The following is a 20288-nucleotide window of genomic DNA, read 5'->3' as shown; positions in this document are numbered from 1 at the left end:
GTATTGCGTAGTTTACTAATAAACACTATTCGTTTATAGCAATACCAGACTCCAATGTGTTTTCCATTTCTGCTGGTTCTTTAACACGTCACGCAGTACGTGACAACACACAGAAAATAAAAACCAGAAAACCGGCTGATCCGCTGATATTTTATCACATTGAACATTAACACATCACTCACCCGATCTGCTGCAGACTCGGGTGGGTCAGTATGAGGCGGCGGAGAGCGGGGACAGATCTGTCTGTCAGAGAGTTAAATTCCAGGTCCAGTTCCATCAGTGATGGGTTTGTACTGAGAGCGGAGGCGAGATCCTCGGCACCAGAATCTGTGAGACCGACACACCCCAGCCTGGAGATGAGAGAGAGTGAGGGTGAAGGACACAGAGAGACAGGAGACGGTACAAATCCCCAGTGTTTATCAGTAACACAATTACTGATCACATTAATGTTCAGTGTCAGACACCCAGTGTCTGTAAACACAGTATCCCACAGACTGGTACTTACCGCAGTATCTGTATTTTACACTCCGGGTTCCTCAGAGCCGCAGACACCAGTTTCACTCCTGAATCCCCCAGTTTATTATAACTCAGGTTCAACTCCGTCAGTGATGGGTTTGTACTGAGAGCGGAGGCGAGATCCTCGGCACCAGAATTTGTGAGACCGACTTTCCCCAGCCTGCAGATGAGAGAGAGTGAGGGTGAAGGACACAGACACACAGGAGACGGTACAGTTCCCCAATATTTATCAGTAACGTAACTACTGATCAACTTAATGTTCAGTGTCAGACACCCAGTAACTGTAAACACAATCTCCCATAGTCTGGTACTTACCACAGTTTCTGTATTTTACACTCCTGGTTCCTCAGAGCCGCAGACACCAGTTTCACTCCTGAATCTCCCAGTTCATTATAACTCAGGTTCAGCTCCATCAGTGATGGGTTTGTACTGAGAGCGGAGGCGAGATCCTCGGCACCAGTATCCGTGAGACCGACTTTCCCCAGCCTGGAGATAAGAGAGAGAGGCTGAAGGACACAGAGAGACAAGATGACGGTACAAATTTCCGGTGTTTATCAGTAACACAGTTACTGATCACATTAATGTTCATTGTCAGACACTCAGTGACTGTAAACACAATCTCCCACAGTCTGGTACTTACCACAGTTTCTGTATTTTACACTCCGGGTTCCTCAGAGCCGCAGACAACAGGTTCACTCCTGAATCTCCCAGTTTATTATCATTCAAGTTCAGCTCCGTCAGTGATGGGTTTGTACTGAGAGCGGAGGCGAGATCCTCGGCACCAGTATCCGTGAGACCGACTTTCCCCAGCCTGGAGATGAAAGAGAGTGAGGGTGAAGGACACAGAGAGACAGGAGACGGTACAAATCCCCAGTGTTTATCAGTAACACAATTACTGATCACATTAATGTTCAGTGTCAGACACCCTGTGACTGTAAACACAATCTCTCACAGTTGATACTTACCCCAGTTTCTGTATTTTACACTCTGGCTTCCTCAGAGCCGCAGACACCAGTTTCACTCCTGAATCTCCCAGTTTATTCTCCCCAAGTCTAAACACAAACAGACAAATTGATGAACAAAATGATTGAAAATGTGAGTCTGAGGGACTTTCTCCCACTCGGATATTTCAAGAAACATTAAACCCTTCAGTAAATCACTGATCGGAGTTCCCATCACTGTCAATGTCCCTCACTGCCCAGCTCCAGCGTATTCACCAAATGTCAGTAATTTAGTCTGTCAGAGTGATCCCGTAAACTCAACATATTCTGTCTAGTTCTCCGATGGTTAGAAAACTCTTGCTGACGTGGGAACGTTGGAAGGGTAGGATGAAAGGGTGGGAGGAAGTCCCACAATGATGAAGATTTGTGAATGGGGAAATGTTGATGGGAGATAATAGAAGAGACCCCACCTCAGGCAAAGGGATAGGAAAAAATAATCTGCAGGAGGAAGTGGAGGATACCGATGGGAAAATGTAATCCAACAAGATGAGTGATGTGGAAATCAATTGTACTGGAGGGGTGCGCCTGACCTGAGGCCCACAATCGGGAGAGGAGATGTGCCCATGGGGCCTTGTTATCTGGTAGGGAATACAGTCACACAGGTGGATTGATGGTGATAGTCACACACGGGGAAGGGCAGGGGAGGACAATCTCACAATGGTATTTCTTTCCTTCACACTGCGACAGTCTGCTGATGGTCTCTTGTCCCTCACCGGGAAGGGGGTGTGAATCTCTGACCCACCTGCTGCAGTCAGTGTCGGTCTGGGTGTCAGTAACAGTGAGAAGGAACATTGTCAATGGACGTGTCACAGGCAGCGAGAAACACGGCCATTCCTGTGATTTACTACCATTAAACCAATGGCCATTGTTCACTGATCTGATGAAGTCTCCAACATCCCTTCACAAGGAACAACAGAACCCTCCTGTCCTTGGGGAGTTACTGACTGACCCCGTGGGCATTTGTCACAATTCATCACAATCTGATTTACTACAAATTTACTGAAATTCCTTTACATTGAAACAACACAATGGAACAGTTTCACAGTTCAGAGTGAGAAATAAATCAAGTTACCTCAACTCCTGGCACTTGTGCAGCCCGGGTCCCAGCCGCTGGATTCCTTCACACTGAATGTGGCAGCCCTGCAGATCGAGGTGTTTTATTGTATCACAGAATCCGATGACATGAGACAGGACCTTGCAGTCAATCGGGGTCAGTGTCATTCCAATGAATGAAAGTGTTTCTGCTGATCCCAGTGCGGCCTGAGCCAGTCCACTATTCTGAGACTCAAACAGGTAGTGCAATGAGTTCAGGAGGCTCCTTTTACCAGCTTCACTCCATGTGTTTCCACTCTGGCGTTTAAACTCCTCTTTCACCCAGTCAATCACCCGGCAGGTTGTTTCATGAGGAAATGGACCCAGAAACTCCTCCAGGCCCCGAGCTGTCATTGGGGAGGAGAGACCAGCAACAAAACGGAGAAATACCTCAAATCGCCCATCTGTCGTGTTGTGGGCTTCAGTGAGGAATTTCAGGATATCCCCAGGGTGTGGATTCAGGAATTGTGCGACTGCAGCTACAAACTCTTGGATGGTGAGGTGTGGGAATGTGTACACCACGCTCCGGGCACAATCCTCTCTCTCCAAAAGCTCCATCAGGAACCCGGACAGGAACTGGGAAGGCTGCAGGTTGTAGTTGATCAAATCTCCATCTGTAAACACAATCTTCTGATCGGACACTCCTCTGAAGGCCATCTGACCAACCCTGAGTAACACATCACGGGGGTTCTCAATCTCACGGCCGTGGTTTTTCAGGATGTTGTAAATATAGTAGGAGTACAGTTGGGTGATGGTCTTGGGAACTCGCTGCGGGTCCCTGACTCTTTGTGTGAAGAAGGGGCCCAGTGCCAGAGCGAGGATCCAGCAGTAGGAGGGGTTGTAGCTCATGGTGTACAGGATCTCATTATCCTGCACATGTTTGAAAACAGCTTCTGCCACCGTCAGATCTTCAAAATACCTGATGAAATATTCCTTCCGTTCCTCACCAGAAAATCCCAGGATTTCAGCCCAGACACCAATCTCAGCCTTTTCCAATAAATATAACGACGTGGGACGGGTGGTCACCAGCACTGAACACCCTGGGAGCAGCTTGTGCTGGATTAAACTGTACACAATGTCAGACACCTTGCACTTGAATTCAGGATCTGTGCATGTGGACGGAGGTTCTGTGCCTCTCTGACTGTCAGCAAAATCGATTCTGTGCTTGAATTCATCCAAACCATCGAATATAAACAGCAATCCCTCTGGGTTCTTCCAGACCTCTCTCAGAATATTCCCAAAGTAAGGATACTGATCCAGAATCAGTTCCTTCAGGTTTATTCTGCAGTTAATGGAGTTTAAGTCACGGAATTTGAAACTGAAGACAAACTGGAACTGTTGGTATATTTTCCCCGTGGCCCAGTCATAAACAATCTTTTGTACCATTGTTGTTTTCCCGATCCCCGGGACCCCGGCCACTGCTGCTGAACTCCCAGATGTGGAGTTACTCGGTAAAGAGCTGCTGTGGAACAACTGATCGTTTCGGAGTTTCTCCAGCTCTCTGCAGAGATGTTCTTCTGTCCACTCTTCGTGGTCTCTGCCTCTTGCCAGCAGCTCATGTTCCACCAGTCTCCGATCTCGAATAGTAGAAATGACCGTGAGCTCAGCGTATCGATCAAGCAGCTGGAAAACCTTCACCTTCTCCCTCATCAGGATCGTGTTCAATCTCAGTGTTTCAGTTTGTGCCCGCAGAGTCTCCTTGTGTTTCTGGTGAACATCTTCAATGGGGAGAGACAGTGAACAAACTGTTAGATGCCTTATCTCAGAAATCAATATTTAGGTACAGAAGAGTTAGATCAAAGCTATTTCATTAATTGAATTCATCAACGGATGTACATACAGTAAAGTAAAAGTGAGGGAGGCGTGGTCTAGATAAACACCAGATCATCACATTTCCACATTAATTGTGCTGTGAAGGAGAGCATTACCCTGGTAGTTTACTGACCCCTGACTGTCCCGTACTGGACAAACTCCCACTCCTGCCACAACTATCATTGTTCTTGTGGAAGAACATTGAAAGCCTAGTGTTTGCGTAGCATATAGAGATGGAGAAAAGGGTAGTGGGCATTCTGTCAAAGGAACACGTCGGAGTATCGCAGCTCCCACTCCCACCATCACCGATTCAAAATACCAAGAATTAGGTTTGTAGACAGGTGGTTGGGACAGTCAACAATTTGACACAAAACGCAGACAGTTCCCCCTCCCCTCTTCCATCATCACAGATGCTGTTTAGCTCACTCCAGTAGTTCCTCCAGAAAATGGTTTGAGACGGCAGATCTGCAGTCTCGTGTCTCTGAAAGAGTGTGTGTTGTAAATACTCAGCAGATTTATGATTCAAGATAGACAAGTGTAAAGGAGAAGGAAATTCTGTATCTGATGTAGCAAAAAAAAATGCAATGGAAAACACAATAAATTTAAATATATAGATATATAAATATATAAATATAAATATAAATAAATATAAATAGGAGCCACTTGACCTCAGGTGGGTCTCACAGAAAATGTTCAAACCATGCTGGTGGTGGGGTGGGGGCTGTTAGTTGTGGAGGGGTGGCTTAGTCATTGGAGATGTTGATCAGTCTTACTGCTTGAGGAAAGTAACTGATTTTGAGTCTGCTGGTCCTGCAGTGGATGCTACGTAGCTTCCTCCCTCATGGGAAAGGGGCAAGCAGCCCACAGGCAGGATAGGTGGGATCCTTCCTGATGCTGCTGTTTCTTTTCCGGAGCTTTTCTGTACCGTCCAAACTGCTCAACAGATGACGCCATTGCCACCACCCTCCAGCTGACCCTAACCCACCTGGACAAAAAAGACACATACGTTCAGATGCTGTTCATAGTCTTCAGTTCAGCATTCAACACAATCATCCCTCAGAAACTGATTGGAAAGCTGAGCCTACTGGACCTGAACACCTCCCACTGCAACTGGATCCTAGACTTCCTGACTGGGAGAGCTCAGTCAGTCCGGATCGGGAGCAGCATCTCCAACACCATCGACTGTACTTCCTTAGAAGGTTGGCATCATTCAATGTCTGCAGTGAGATGCTGAAGATGTTCTATAGGTCAGTTGTTGAGAGCGCCCTCTTCTTTGTGGTGGCGTGTTGGGGTGGAAGCATTAAGAAGAAGGACGCCTCACGTCTTAATAAGATGGTAAGGAAGGCGGGCTCTGTCGTGGGCAAAGTACTGGAGAGTTTAACATCGGTAGCTGAGCGAAGGGCGCTGAGTAGGCTACGGTCAATTATGGAAAACCCTGAACATCCTCTACATAGCACCATCCAGAGACAGAGAAGCAGTTTCAGTGACAGGTTACTGTCGATGCAATGCTCCTCAGACAGGATGAAGAGGTCAATACTCCCCAATGCCATTAGACTTTACAATTCAACTGCCAGGACTTAAGAACTTTTTTTTTAAAGCTATTATTAATGCTTTTTTTGAGTTAGTGATTTAGATGCATATCATATTATTACTGAGTTAAGGATTGTATGTAATGAGTTTCTGCTACAACAAGTGTATGGGACATTGGAAAAAATGTTGAATTTCCCCATGGGGATGAATAAAGTATCTATCTATCTATCTATCTATCTATCTACCATCACACTGAGCACGGGGGCTCCACAGGGCTGTGTGCTCAGTCCACTGCTGTTCACTCTGCTGACCCACGACTGAGCTGCAACACACAGCTCGAACCATATCATCAAGTTCGCCGATGACACGACCGTGGTGGGTCTCATCAGCAAGAACGACAAGTCAGCTTCCAGAGAGGAGGAGCAGTGGCTAACAGACTGGTGCAGAGCCAACAAGCTGTCTCTGAATGTCAACAAAACAAAAGAGATGGTTAGTGACTTCAGGAGGGCACAGAGCGACCATTCCCACTTAACATCGACGGCTCCTCGGTAGAGATCGTTAACAGCACCAAATTTCTTGGTGTTCACCTGACGGAGAATCTCACCTGGTCACTCAACACCAGCTCAATAGCAAAGAAAGCCCAGCAGCGTCTCTACTTTCTGCGAAGGCTGAGGAAAGTCCATCTCCCACCCCTATCCTCACCACATTCTACAGGGGTTGTATTGAGAGCATCCTGAGCAGCTGCATCACTGACTGGTTCAGAAATTGCACCATCTCGGATCGCAAGACCCTGAAGCGGATAGTGAGGTCAGCTGAGAAGATCATCGGGGTCTCTCTTCCGGCCATCACGGACATTTACATTACACGCTGCATCCGCAAAGGAAATAGCATTATGAACGACCCCATGGACACCTCATATAATCTCTTCTCCGTCCTGCCATTTGGGAAAAGGCTCAAAAGCATTCAGGCTCTCACAACCAGACTATGTAACAGTTTCTTCCCCCAGGCCGTCAGGCTCCTCAATACCCGAAGCCTGGATTGACACCTTGCCCTACTGTCCTGTTTATTATTTATTGTAATGCCGGTACTGTTTTTGCGCATTTTATGCAGTCCAGTGTAGGTCTGTAGTCTAGTATAGCTTTCTCTGTGTTTTTTAAAAAAATTATTACATAGTTCAGTCTAGTTTTTGTACTGTGTCATGTAAACCATGGTCCTGAAAAACGTCGTCTCATTTTTACTATGTACTGTACCAGCAGTTATGGTAGAAATGACAATAAAAGTGACTTGACTTGACTTGATACGTCCCGGATGGAAAGTAGGCTGGTGATGCGTTGGGCAGTTTTGACTACCCGTTGTAGAGCCTTCCAGTCTGCCACAGTTATGCAGCATGTTGGCCTGCCCTCTGCAGCACAGCTGTAGAAGGACGGGAGTGTGGATGTGAATACAGGTCAGACAATGTCTGTGGAAAGGGGAGAAAGGGGAGATGCCACTGGTCTGTGACTTTAAATACAAGTTTGAAAACCATGCTGATTACAGGTCGGGTGGTGAAGAGAGCAGAGACCGAGGAATTTCAATAGCAGGTGGTTCAGGATTTCAGTTGTCACAGAACCTGCATGGAACATATAACAGCACAGGAGTAACCGTTCGGCCCACAACATTGGTGCCAGCATGATGCAACATCAAACTCATTCCGCCCGCCTCCGGTGGTAATTAATCCCCCCATTCCCTGACTGTTAATGTACTTGCCTAAATCTCTAACATCGCTCTGCATCTCCACCCTCGAAAACATATTGCAGGCACCCATCTCATTCCAAATGAATAACCTCTATCTAATATACCTACAACAGAAACACTTTATCTTCACCTCTCAATTTTATAACACAATATATTATCTCCCTCAAACCTTTATATTTCATATAAAATAATCTGTTTGTCTACTTAAGTTGATGCTCTCTAATCTGTGATGTGAGTGGCAAGTCGCTTCAGAACCCCCTGAGACCTTCACAGCTTTCCTTTAATGCGGGTCAGAATTGCACCAATACCCCAAATGCAGCCAAAACAAAGTTTTATACAGTTGTGACATAAATATTCACATTCAGGGCGTTATGGACATGGACATCAAATCCCTCCAGACATGAGTGATGTCAGGGTCATGACCATTACTCTATATTCCCCCACATGTTTGATCTCCTGAATTTCAACAACTCACACTTCTCTGGATTAAACTCCATCTGATATTTCCCCAATCGCATCTACAACTTATCTATATCCTAATGGATTCTTTGACATGCCTCTTCACTCTCCGCAACTCAGTGCCTCATTTCAGAGTCATAAACCTTACCTTTCCCCTTCAGACTAAATTTATAACATCTCTCATCAAGATCCACAGGTGCTGCCATTGTTGACTTTAATCTACTTTAATCCCAGTCCCAATTCTGATCAGTTGATATTTAATTGACCCCACATGCCAGACGGGGATTTTCCCAAAAATAACTGCTCCCAGTCTAATCCTTTGCCACTTAATCTGCCTTCCCCAAGTTAAATTTCCCACACCCAATGTCGCATAAACTGTAGACCTCTCCTTATTCATAACCATCTGAGAACAGCAGTTGTGTTCACTTTTCCCAAAGGCTCTCCCACTGACACCTGAGTATCTTGTAAGTTTACATCCTAATGCCAGGTGCAGGATGGCCTCTTCTCTAGTTCGGACATTACGCACATTGTTCCCAGAACACATTCCACATTGGAAAGCCCTCAAATACTCTTGCAGTAAGAAAACACGGGTCAGAGAATGTAAGGTCATCAGCACACAGGGGAAGTTAAAATTACCTTCTACAACTAACTTGTTGCTTTTAAATCGTTCCAGAATTTGCCTACATATCAGATCCTCTATCTCCTGATGTCCACTGGGGGATGTTTAGTAAAAACCCATCAGTGGTTGCATCTGTCTTATTGTTGTGCTCTCCCCATATTGCCTCAGTGCTTGAACTCCCCAGTATGTCCTCTGTGAGTGCAGCTGTGAAATTCCCCAGATCAGTTAATAGATCTCTCTAAATATATTACCTCCCTTCTCTAATCTGAAATATCGGAACTCCGGAATATGGAGCTGCCAATTCTGTCTCTCTCAATCAAGTCTTCATAAGGGCAACAGCATCACACTTGCATGTGCTGATCCACTCTCAAGGTCCAACTACCTGACCCACAACATTCTTTCCAATGAACTAAACACTTCAGACCCAACCATCCCATCATGTCCATTCATCCGGCCCTGCCGGCCTTACAATGATGTTTATTAGCCTAGACTGTATGTTCCTTCGTCCCGACTAGGCAGTAGCTGGGCGACTGTTTGGAGTGTCAGTGGAGAGCATTCTGGATTTAGAGACCATCTGTCTCAGATATGGAAATGGACGGGGAGGCCCGAGTATTGAGGTCCTGAATTATGGGAAGACAGATATCAATGCAAGATAGGGTCAGGATGAAGTGTGAGAACAGTTAATTGCAGCTACACTACAGCTGAATACAAACTTTTGAAAGGACCTGTAAAAGTATGTTAGGAAGTCTGCCAAGTGTGTCCAGGATTTCACAGAGTTTGACGGGGCCGGTCAGGAGTGTGTAGGATCTCAGCATGTCAGGACTCTACCAGGGATGTGTGGGGCCTCAGTGTGTCAAGACCCTGTCGCATTGTGTGGGGTCTCACGGTGTACCAGGACCCTCCTAGGGATGTGTGCTGTCTCATAATGTGTCAGGATCCTGTCGCGTTGCGTGCTTTCTCACAGTTTGTTAGGACCCTGTCAGGGGTGTGTCGGATCTCACAGTGTGTCAGGACCCTGTCAGGGGTGTGTGGGGTCTCACAGTGTGTCAAGACCCTGTCAGGGGTGTGTACAGTCTCACAGTGTGTCAAGAACCTGCCAGTGGTGTGTGGTGTCTCACAGTGTGTCAGGACCCTGTCAGGGGTGTGTGGGGTCTCACAGTGTGTCAGGACCCTGCCAGGGGTCTGTGGGATCTCACAGTGTGTCAGGACCCTGTCAGTGGTGTGTGGTGTCTCACAGTGTGTCAGGACCCTGTCAGGGGTGTGTGGGGGTCTCACAGTGTGTCAGGACCCTGTTAGGGGTGTGTGGGGTCTCACAGTGTGTCAGGACCCTGTCAGGGGTGTGTGGGGTGTCATAGTGTGTCAGGACCCTGTCAGGGGTGTGTGAGGTCTCACAATGTGTCAGGACCCTGTCAGGGGTGTGTGGGGTCTCACAGTGCGTCAGGACCCTGTCAGGGGTGTGTGGGGTCTCACAGTATGTCAGGACCCTGTCAGTGGTGTGTGGTGTCTCACAGTGTGTCAGGACCCTGTCAGGAGTGTGTGGTGTCTCACAGTGTGTCAGGACCCTGTCAGGGGTGTGTGGGGTCTCACAGTGTGTCAGGACCCTGCCAGGGGTCTGTGGGATCTCACAGTGTGTCAGGACCCTGTCAGTGGTGTGTGGTGTCTCACAGTGTGTCAGGACCCTGTCAGGGGTGTGTGGGGTCTCACAGTGTGTCAGGACCCTGTTAGGGGTGTGTGGGGTCTCACAGTGTGTCAGGACCCTGTCAGGGGTGTGTGGGGTGTCATAGTGTGTCAGGACCCTGTCAGGGGTGTGTGAGGTCTCACAATGTGTCAGGACCCTGTCAGGGGTGTGTGGGGTGTCACAGTGTGTCAGGACCCTGTCAGGGGTGTGTGGGGTCTCACAGTGTGTCAGGACCCTGTTAGGGGTGTGTGGGGTCTCACAGTGTGTCAGGACCCTGTCACGGGTATGTGGGGTGTCATAGTGTGTCAGGACCCTGTCAGGGGTGTGTGGGGTCTCACAGTGTGTCGGGACCCTGTCAGGGGTGTGTGGGGTGTCACAGTGTGTCGGGACCCTGTCAGTGGTGTGTGGGGTGTCACAGTGTGTCGGGACCCTGTCAGGGGTGTGTGGGGTCGCACAGTGTGTCGGGATCCTGTCAGGGGTGTGTGGGGTCTCACAGTGTGTCAGGACCCTGTCAGGGGTGTGTGGGGTCTCACAGTGTGTCAGGACCCTGTCAGGGGTGTGTGGGGTCTCACAGTGTGTCGGGACCCTGTCAGGAGTGTGTGGGATCTCACAGTGTGTCGGGACCCTGTCAGGAGTGTGTGGGATCTCACAGTGTGTCGGGACCCTGTCAGGGGTGTGTGGGGTCTCACAGTGTGTCAGGATCCTGTCAGGGGTGTGTGGGGTCTCACAGTGTGTCAGGACCCTGTCAGGAGTGTGTGGGGTCTCACAGTGTGTCAGGAACCTGTCAGGGGTGTGTGGGATCTCACAGTGTGTCAGGACCCTGTCAGGGATGTGTGGTGTCTCACAGTGTGTCGGGACCCTGTCAGGGGTGCGTGGGGTCTCACAGTGTGTCAGGACCCTGTCAGGGATGTGTGGTGTCTCACAGTGTGTCGGGACCCTGTCAGGGGTGTGTGGGGTCTCACAGTGTGTCAGGACCCTGTCAGGGGTGTGTGGGGTCTCACAGTGCGTCAGGACCCTGTCAGGGGTGTGTGGGGTCTCACAGTATGTCAGGACCCTGTCAGTGGTGTGTGGTGTCTCACAGTGTGTCAGGACCTTGTCAGGGGTGTGTGGGGTCTCACAGTGTGTCAGGACCCTGCCAGGGGTCTGTGGGATCTCACAGTGTGTCAGGACCCTGTCAGGGGTGTGTGGGGTCTCACAATGTGTCAGGACCCTGTTAGGGGTGTGTGGGGTCTCACAGTGTGTCAGGACCCTGTCAGGGGTATGTGGGGTGTCATAGTGTGTCAGGACCCTGTCAGGGGTGTGTGAGGTCTCACAATGTGTCAGGACCCTGTCAGGGGTGTGTGGGGTGTCACAGTGTGTCAGGACCCTGTCAGGGGTGTGTGGGGTCTCACAGTGTGTCAGGACCCTGTTAGGGGTGTGTGGGGTCTCACAGTGTGTCAGGACCCTGTCACGGGTATGTGGGGTGTCATAGTGTGTCAGGACCCTGTCAGGGGTGTGTGGGGTCTCACAGTGTGTCGGGACCCTGTCAGGGGTGTGTGGGGTGTCACAGTGTGTCGGGACCCTGTCAGTGGTGTGTGGGGTGTCACAGTGTGTCGGGACCCTGTTAGGGGTGTGTGGGGTCGCACAGTGTGTCGGGATCCTGTCAGGGGTGTGTGGGGTCTCACAGTGTGTCAAGACCCTGTCAGGGGTGTGTGGGGTCTCACAGTGTGTCAGGACCCTGTCAGGGGTGTGTGGGGTCTCACAGTGTGTCGGGACCCTGTCAGGAGTGTGTGGGATCTCACAGTGTGTCGGGACCCTGTCAGGAGTGTGTGGGATCTCACAGTGTGTCAGGACCCTGTCAGGAGTGTGTGGGGTCTCACAGTGTGTCAGGAACCTGTCAGGGGTGTGTGGGATCTCACAGTGTGTCAGGACCCTGTCAGGGATGTGTGGTGTCTCACAGTGTGTCGGGACCCTGTCAGGGGTGCGTGGGGTCTCACAGTGTGTCAGGACCCTGTCAGGGATGTGTGGTGTCTCACAGTGTGTCGGGACCCTGTCAGGGGTGCGTGGGGTCTCACAGTGTGTCAGGACCCTGTCAGGGGTGTGTGGGGTCTCACAGTGTGTCAGGACCCTGTCAGGGGTGCGTGGGGTCTCACAGGCTCAGGACCCTGCTGGGAGTGTGTGGGCTCTCCATTCAATGTATTGGGTGAGATAGAGAGCGTAGGAAAACATTGATTGTTCAAATAATTACTTTAAAAATGTGACAGCGGTAGAAATTGTGTTCTTCAAAAATCAGGAAGAAAATCTGTTTTGTATTAAGAAATGGAAGTGGGAATTTCACTGCCGTGTCCGTTCCCTCAACAAACAACATGAACAGCAGTGAAGAACAGGTTTGCAGGCAAATTGCTGCAATCTCACAACGCTCGGTTTCCCTGTCCTAATTCCCATCTCTCACCCTTCCGCAGTGTCCATCACACAACACAGACTGTGTTGCCCTTAAGGTATTTGCTTAGCTTTATTACATTTTCGCTTTAGTAATTTGCTTGTAATTATTTTCTAGAGTTAAGGTTGTTGAAAGTAAATTCGTTGCTGTGATGTATCGCGGCATGCGATGATGTCACACCCGGTTTCGGCGCGTCTTGTGGGAAAATACCGGTTTGGAGAAATGGGAAGGAGGGGGCTTGTGTGTGCAGGATCAGCGCGAAAAAGTTCCATTTCTACGCATTAAGAAACATCATAGTAGCAATGCCGTAAGTTTATAAGATAATCGATATGTGAAGTAAAAATGCTAACGCTGATTCTGTTAAAAGTAATGGCGGTTTATTTTCCTGTGCTATTGAAAGCGTTGCTGGATAGTTTGTGTTGAAGTGTATTTAAAGCAGTTGATGGCGTAGGTAGATTCTGACTGCATGTTGTACTTCAATGTAATATAGTTTGTTGTAGTTTTACTTTTACAAGTATTTATGATGTAAATGTGATGCCAAGAAGGAATCAAATACTGCAGATATTTTGTTTTCTTTTATCAACAGTTTTCACCATAGGTTGATGTGGAAAGGTGAACAGTAAATGGTTAATCTTACTGCGATCGTTCCTTCATTGACTATGATTTACCTGGGAGTTTAGTTCAGAGTTTTTACACCTGTACGAGAACATTACACAGACACACATGAATTTCAGCTTCTGTGGACTGAGCTGAGGATTTTTCCCCATGTCAGCCTGACTGACACTGTTTCCTGATGGACTTCCCAGGATAATTGAGTTGGAAACTAAACTGGATAACTGTAGCAGTGTTTGCCCTAAGGGAGTGCAGATGTGAACAGAATGGGGTTCATAAGATGCATTGGGGTTGATCAGACCAGTTGGGATGTTACCTGATTTTCTCATTAAATGGATGCTGTCATTGTTATTCCATGACGACAAACTCAATGAACTCCGAATTCTAAAAATAATTTCCTCTATTATCTGAAGAAATTTGGAAAAATGATCCAGGGGTTGGGTGGCTGTATGGAACGGATTTCATCTTTCGGAGTGAAGAAATTTCCGAGAATTTCACTACAACAGATCGCCCTCTACTCCATTCTGACCCCGGTGGAAGGACCTGTCATTGCAGGAAGACTTTCAGAAAACTCCCCAACTCTCTGGGCTGTTCCTCATACTGTCCTGTGAAAACTCTCCCTCCAGCAAACACTTCTGATGTGTCTGAATCTGCATTGTGTTGCAGTGCCACCATTTACTTGATCAAATCCCCGCAGCTCAACAACGATATGGCCCTACATGTTACTAACATTTACTGGAAACAGCCGTTTCTTCACGTACCTTTCAGTTCTCTGGGAATCTTCGGGATGGGTTGATAAACCGGAACACAACCTGTTCGGATTTAAACAATTTGAAGAATTGAAATGTATAAAATTATAAAGTGGCTAGTACTTAAATCCAAAATTAAATTAATTTGTGATATTATCTCACCACGTTCCTGTATTTCCTTCAGTATTTTGTCCAACTTTGGGACACCAATCCGCATTTTCACAAAGGTTTCCCACATCACCCTCCGGGCGTGGGAGCCCTTCTCCATCACCAGGCTCAGGAGGAGTTTAGAACTGTCCGCCCGCTCTCCCTTATCAGCAAGATCAGAGATTTTCTGTGAAGAGTAACAGTGAACATATTGGGGACTGACAGATTCAAACAGGGAATGAGAAGTAAATGATGTGCTCTGTAACGGGATCACACTGAGCAGTCACCCGGACGGGTGCTGATCCTGTCTGGACATGGACTGTACATTCTGAGTGCGGAGCACACGGAGGGACATTCACCGTGAACCTGGTCCACCAGTCAATGAGATCCTGGCTGGTCTGTGACCGCTTCATTGACGTGGCTCCAAAACCATAAATAATTCCTCATCAGATTTGACTGTGCAGAACAGAAAACAGAAAACAATGATCACAGATGAGGAAAGAAGTCAGGAGTGTTTTAATAACAGAGTGAGCAGTCTCGGAGAAGTTTCAGAAAAGATAATGTGGTTCATCTCCTCAGTCCGCCAGTGTCCAACATGACAGCGGATTCCCAGCTGAAACCTGATGTCTTTCCTTTGCCTTTTCCAGTGGAGATTTATTCAGTGATTACACATTACAACATGGCAGTATTCCCCGATCCACACTGTTTATAGTTACAGATTGTAAAGGAATCATCTCCATCCAGAACAGAACTCACTCGAGATCCTGTGGCAACCACAGATGATGCTCTGGTTCACGCTGTACAGTCTTCCCAAAATAAAAGTTCCTTTCATATTTCCATTTAAACACATTTCTTGCAACCTCATTCAACTGTTACCTGATCCTCTCACTCTGAACATTCAGCTGCCACTGGGGGCATTTACAACTCTTTCAATAATTCCTTCAGATTCACAGTTTTAAGAATTATATATATTTATTTCCGATTTATTTTTATGATTTATTATCTGATGAGTGAGATTCCTGACACCCATTAGTCCTGTGATGTGTGAAAATTTAAACCCATTCTCTCTCCCACTCACCCGATGTTCCTCTCCACTGAACTGATACTCGGCCGTTAACGCCAGGCTCACTCCGTGCACCCCTCCTTCCATCGCCTGCTCCAGCCTGTCCCGGTAGAAGTCCGTCAGCTGCAGCAGCTGGAAATCGTCCCAGCTTGCCAGGAGCTCGGTGATCACTGAGCTCGGGCCTGTGACGGAAAATGGAAAAATTAAAGACATTACCGAACACCTATTAGGCAGCAATTCTCTCTCTGGAGCCTAAAGGTGGAGTTTCATGGCACAAAGAGTTTTTCTTCCTTCTACCGTCTGCGTGAGATGATGGGCTGTCGGAACCTTGAGACTTTCTTTTAAACCATACATGGACTGCTCTTTATCAGATTATGGTATTGCTTTGCGCTGTTGAAACTATATGTTAACTATAACTATATGTAACTATGTGGTTTTGTGTATGTCTTGTAGCTTTAGGTTTGTCGGTTGGGGAACGTGCTAAGCCGGTAGCGCGATATCGATACGCAGCAGCCTCTCTGGACTCTGGATTGGGGATTACCAAACGTTATGTGGTTTTTCTTGTGTCTGTTTTGTGCTTTTTCGTGATATCATTCCGGAGAACGTTGTCTCATTTTTTAACTGCATTTTATTTGTGGTTTATAAATGACAATAAATTGAATCTGACTAATGTGTTACAATTTGAAAGGACAAGTCAGGAATTACACAGCGATAGTCAGGGCACTGAAGAGTGCATTTAGGAAAGTAGATACAACCCAAAGGATTTAATTAATTGAAGGTAGTGTCACGTGACGATAGGGTTGTAAAGAAAGCTTTGATACATTGGATGTTATAAATCCAAATGTTGAGAAGATACTCAAAATACTGGAAGTTTTCAGCAGGCAGTCAGCAACTAAGGAAATGTGTATACAGCCAATATTATAGGCCGGGACTCTTCCCGAAATGTCGATACTTTACTCTTTCCCATAGCCGCTGCCTGACCTGCTGAATTCCTGCAACATTTTGTGTGCATTGCTTTGATTACCGGAATCTGTAGATGTTTTTCGTCTCTGTTGAGTAGAGAAATTGGTATGTTATGATTGAGTCGTTCGCAAGGTCTAATTCTCAGTGCTCAGTAATTACACCTGCGCTTCCCTACTTCAGAAATTTGTCTTCAACGGGCAAATGGTGCCTCAGAAACCTGACAGAACAGAGATAAACCGAGACAATTTGAATGGTTTGAGATACTTAACATTAGCTAAGTCAAAGTAAGAGCGAAAATTAGGAGCAGTATTCTGGTTAGTCTGACTTCAGTAATGCTCGACTATTTAAAATTTGTGACAGGAGAACTTTGAAAGGATCGATCAAATTTAGAAGAGAAATTGTAGAAGAGAATTGCTTTGGCAGATAATGTGAAAGTAAACCCGAAGGTCTTCTATAAGTATATTAAGAGTAAAAGGGTAGTAAGGGACAGAATTGGGTGCCTAGAAGATCAGAATTGTCATCTATGTGTAGAGACTCACGAAATGTGGGAGATCTTAAACAGTTTTTTTTGCATCAGTATTTACTCAGGACACTGGCATAGCATAAATGGAAGGAAGTGAAATAAGCAATAGTGTCATGGAGCATATAGAGATTAAAGAGGAGGAGGTGCTTGGTGCCTTACAGCGAATAAAGGTAGATAAATCCCCCGGGCCTGACATGATATTTTCTTGGAACTTGATAGAGACTAGTGTAGAAATTGCAGGGGCCCTGGCAGAAATATTTTAAATGTCCTTAGCCAGAGGATAAGAGGGTAGGATTAGCTAGAGTGACAGAGGATTGGAGGGTAGCTCATATTGATCTGCTATCTAAAAAAGGCTCCAAAAGTAAACCAGGTAATTACAACACGAGTGAATCTGCAAGATGCTGGAAATAAATAAAAACACAAAATGCTGGCAGAACTCAGCAGGCCAGACAGCATCTATGGGAGGAGGTAGTGACGACGTTTCGGGCCGAAACCCTTCATCAGGAGTCAATTTTCAGGTAATTACGAGCCGGTGAGCCTGACATCAGTAGTAGGTAAATTATTGGAAGGTATTCTGGGAGATCGGATATATAAGTATTTGGATAGTCAAGGGCTGATTAAGGATAATCAGCACGGCATTGTGCGTGTATATCATGATTAACGAATCTTGTATAGATTTTCGAGGAGGTTACCAAGAAATTAGATGAAGGAAAGGCTGTGGATGTTGTCTACATGGACAACATGGACTAGTAAGGCCTTTGATAAGGTCTCACATGGGAGGTTAGTTCAGAAGGTTCAGACACGGAGAGTTGTCCATATTCATGGAGAGTTTTTAAAATGGATTTGAAATTGGCTGTGTGGAAGAAGACAGAGAGTGGTAGTGGATGATTGTTTCTCAGACTGGAGGCCTGTGACTAGTGGTGTGCCTCAGGGATCTGTGCTGGGATCATTGTTATTTGTTGTCTATATCAATGATCTAGATGATAATGTAGTAAATTGGATCAGCAAGTTTGCTGATGACACTAAGATTGGAGGCGTTGTGGGCAGCGAGTAAGGCTTTCAAAGCGTGCAGAGTGATCTGGACCAACTGGGAAAATGGGCCAGAAAATGGCAGATGGAATTTAATGCAGACAAGTGTGAGGTGTTGCATTTTGGAATCAAAGTATGACAGACACAGTAAATGGTAGGGCACTGAGGAGTGCGGAGGAAGAAAGGGGACTGGGAGTTCAGAAACATAATTCCCTGAAAGTGACGTCACAGGTAGACAGGGTTGGAAAGAAGGCTTTTGGCATGCTGGCATTCATAAATCAAAGTATTGTGTATTGGAGTTGGCATGTTTTGGTGAGGTTGTATAAGACATTTGTGAGGTCAAATTTGGAGTATCCTGTGCAATTCTGGTCACCTAAATATTGGAAGGATATCAGTAAGATTGAAAGAGTGCAGAGAAGATTTACTAGGATGTTGCCGGGTCTTCAGGAGTTGAGCTACAGGGAAAGATTGAACAGGTTAGGACTTTATTCCTTGGAGCGTAGAAGAATGAGGGGAGATTTGATAGAGGGTTACAAAATTATGAGGGTATAGACAGGGTAAATGCGAATAGGCTCTTTCCAAATAGATTAGGAGAGATAAATATGAGAAGACATGGCTTCAGCGTGAAAGGGGAAAGGTTTAGGGGGAGCATTAGGAGGAACTTCTTCACTCAGAGAGTGGTGAGAGTGAGGAACGAGCTGCCATCTGATGTGGAAAATGTGGACTCTTAAGCTTTAAGAATAAATTGGATAGATACATGGATGGGAGAGGACTGGAGGATTATGGACTGGGTGCAGGTCAATGGGACTAGCGGAATAAGGTTTTGGTACAGACTAGAAGGACCGAATGGCTTGTTTTCTGTGCTGTAGTGTTCTATGATTTTATGATTCTATGGGGAGGAGAGTTCCCACAGGCAAAAGGGGGATGGGGAAGAGAGAACCCACAGGAGGAAGGGATCCTACGGGAAGAAGGGGATGGGGAAGGGAAATTCCACAGGCGGCATGGGAGTGCGGAAGAGAGATCCCACAGCAGGATGAGGCATGGGGAAGAGAGATCCCACAGGAGGAAGGGGGATATAGAGAGAGATTAAACAGGATGAAGGGGGAAGAGGTTGAGAGATCGGTCAGGAGGAGGAGGGATGTGGAAGAGAGTTTCCATAGGAGCATGTGGGATTAGGAAGAGAAATCTCACAGGAGGAAGGGGGTTGGGGAAGAGAAATTCCACAGGACAATGGGGCATGCCAAAGAGAGATCGAGGTTTACAAAACTCTGAGGGGTAGAGACAGAGTAATTGCCAGTAGGCTCTTTCCACCTGGATTAGGAGAGATAAATACGAGAGGACATGGCTTTAGGGTGAAAGCAGAAAGGTTTATGGGGAACATTAGGGAGAACTTCTTCACTCAGAGAGTGGTGGGTGTGTGCAGGAGCTGCCATCTGACGTGGTAAATACAGGCTCACTCTTAGGTTTTAAGAATAAATTATTAGATAGATACATGGATGGGAGAGGTCTGGATGGTTAAGGACTGGGTGCAGGTCAATAGGACTAGAGGAATAAAGCTTCGGCAGAGACTAGAAGGGCCGAATAGACTGTTTTCTGTGCTGTAGTGCTCTATGGTTATATAGTTATAAATTAAGCTGACTTAACCCGCTGGAATGTTCTTGAGGACGCAGCTAGCAGAATAGGTAAGGCGAGACCAAAGAAGGTAGAGCATTTCGATTTTCAGTAACATTCCACATTGGATTTGTCAGCAAACTTAAAGCAGCAGAGGGTTCGGATAAATTAATTCTACTGATACGAAATTGATTGGTTAACATGAGGCATAAAGGAATTGTTTTATCTTGGATAGGCTGGGTGAGTGGGAAGATACTTGGCAGATGACGTTTAATGTGAATAAGTGTGAGGTTATCCACTTTGGGAGTAAGAACAGGAAGGCAGATTATTATCCGAATGGTGTAGAATTAGGTAAGGGAGAAATACAAAGAGATCTCGGAGTCCTTGTTCATCAGTCACTGAAGGTGAATGAGCAAGTGCAGCAGGCAGTGAAGAAGGCTAATGGAATGTTGGCCTTTATTACAAAGGGAATTAAGTACAAGAGCAAGGAAATCCTTTTGCATTTGTACAGGGCCCTGGTGAGACCACACCCGGAGTATTGTGTACAGTTTTGGTCTCCAAGGTTAAGGAAGGACATCCTGGCTGTAGAGGAAGTGCAGCTTAGATTCACAAGGTTAATTCCTGGGACGTCCAGACTGTCTTACGCAGAGAGGTTAGAGAGACTGGGCTTGTACACGCTGGAATTAAGGAGATTGAGAGGGGATCTGATTGCAACATATAAGATTATTAAG

The 20288-nt window shown here is 46.7% G+C and overlaps 2 protein-coding genes across 7 annotated transcripts in view; both read right to left on the bottom strand.

Annotated features, from left to right (window-relative positions):
- LOC140720923 (uncharacterized) overlaps positions 1-20288 on the bottom strand; it is a 443642-nt gene that overhangs the window by 319354 nt on the left and 104000 nt on the right. The gene's annotated exons all lie outside the window — the stretch shown is intronic.
- Positions 1-20288, bottom strand: part of LOC140720926 (NACHT, LRR and PYD domains-containing protein 3-like) — a 72051-nt gene that overhangs the window by 1628 nt on the left and 50135 nt on the right. For all 6 annotated transcript variants that reach the window (XM_073035777.1, XM_073035778.1, XM_073035775.1 and 3 more), the window contains 9 exons: positions 15447-15613; positions 14384-14555; positions 14234-14284; positions 2590-4327; positions 1482-1568; positions 1157-1327; positions 832-1002; positions 506-676; positions 183-350 (listed from right to left, as the gene is read on the bottom strand). In XM_073035777.1, the coding sequence (XP_072891878.1) occupies positions 183-350; positions 506-676; positions 832-1002; positions 1157-1327; positions 1482-1568; positions 2590-4327; positions 14234-14284; positions 14384-14555; positions 15447-15613 (2896 nt within the window). The remainder of the gene's footprint in view (positions 1-182; positions 351-505; positions 677-831; positions 1003-1156; positions 1328-1481; positions 1569-2589; positions 4328-14233; positions 14285-14383; positions 14556-15446; positions 15614-20288) is intronic.

The sequence above is a fragment of the Hemitrygon akajei genome, unplaced genomic scaffold (assembly GCF_048418815.1).
Source record: "Hemitrygon akajei unplaced genomic scaffold, sHemAka1.3 Scf000048, whole genome shotgun sequence".
NCBI classification, from domain to species: domain Eukaryota; kingdom Metazoa; phylum Chordata; class Chondrichthyes; order Myliobatiformes; family Dasyatidae; genus Hemitrygon; species Hemitrygon akajei.
This window is presented reverse-complemented; position numbering and strand designations above follow the sequence as displayed.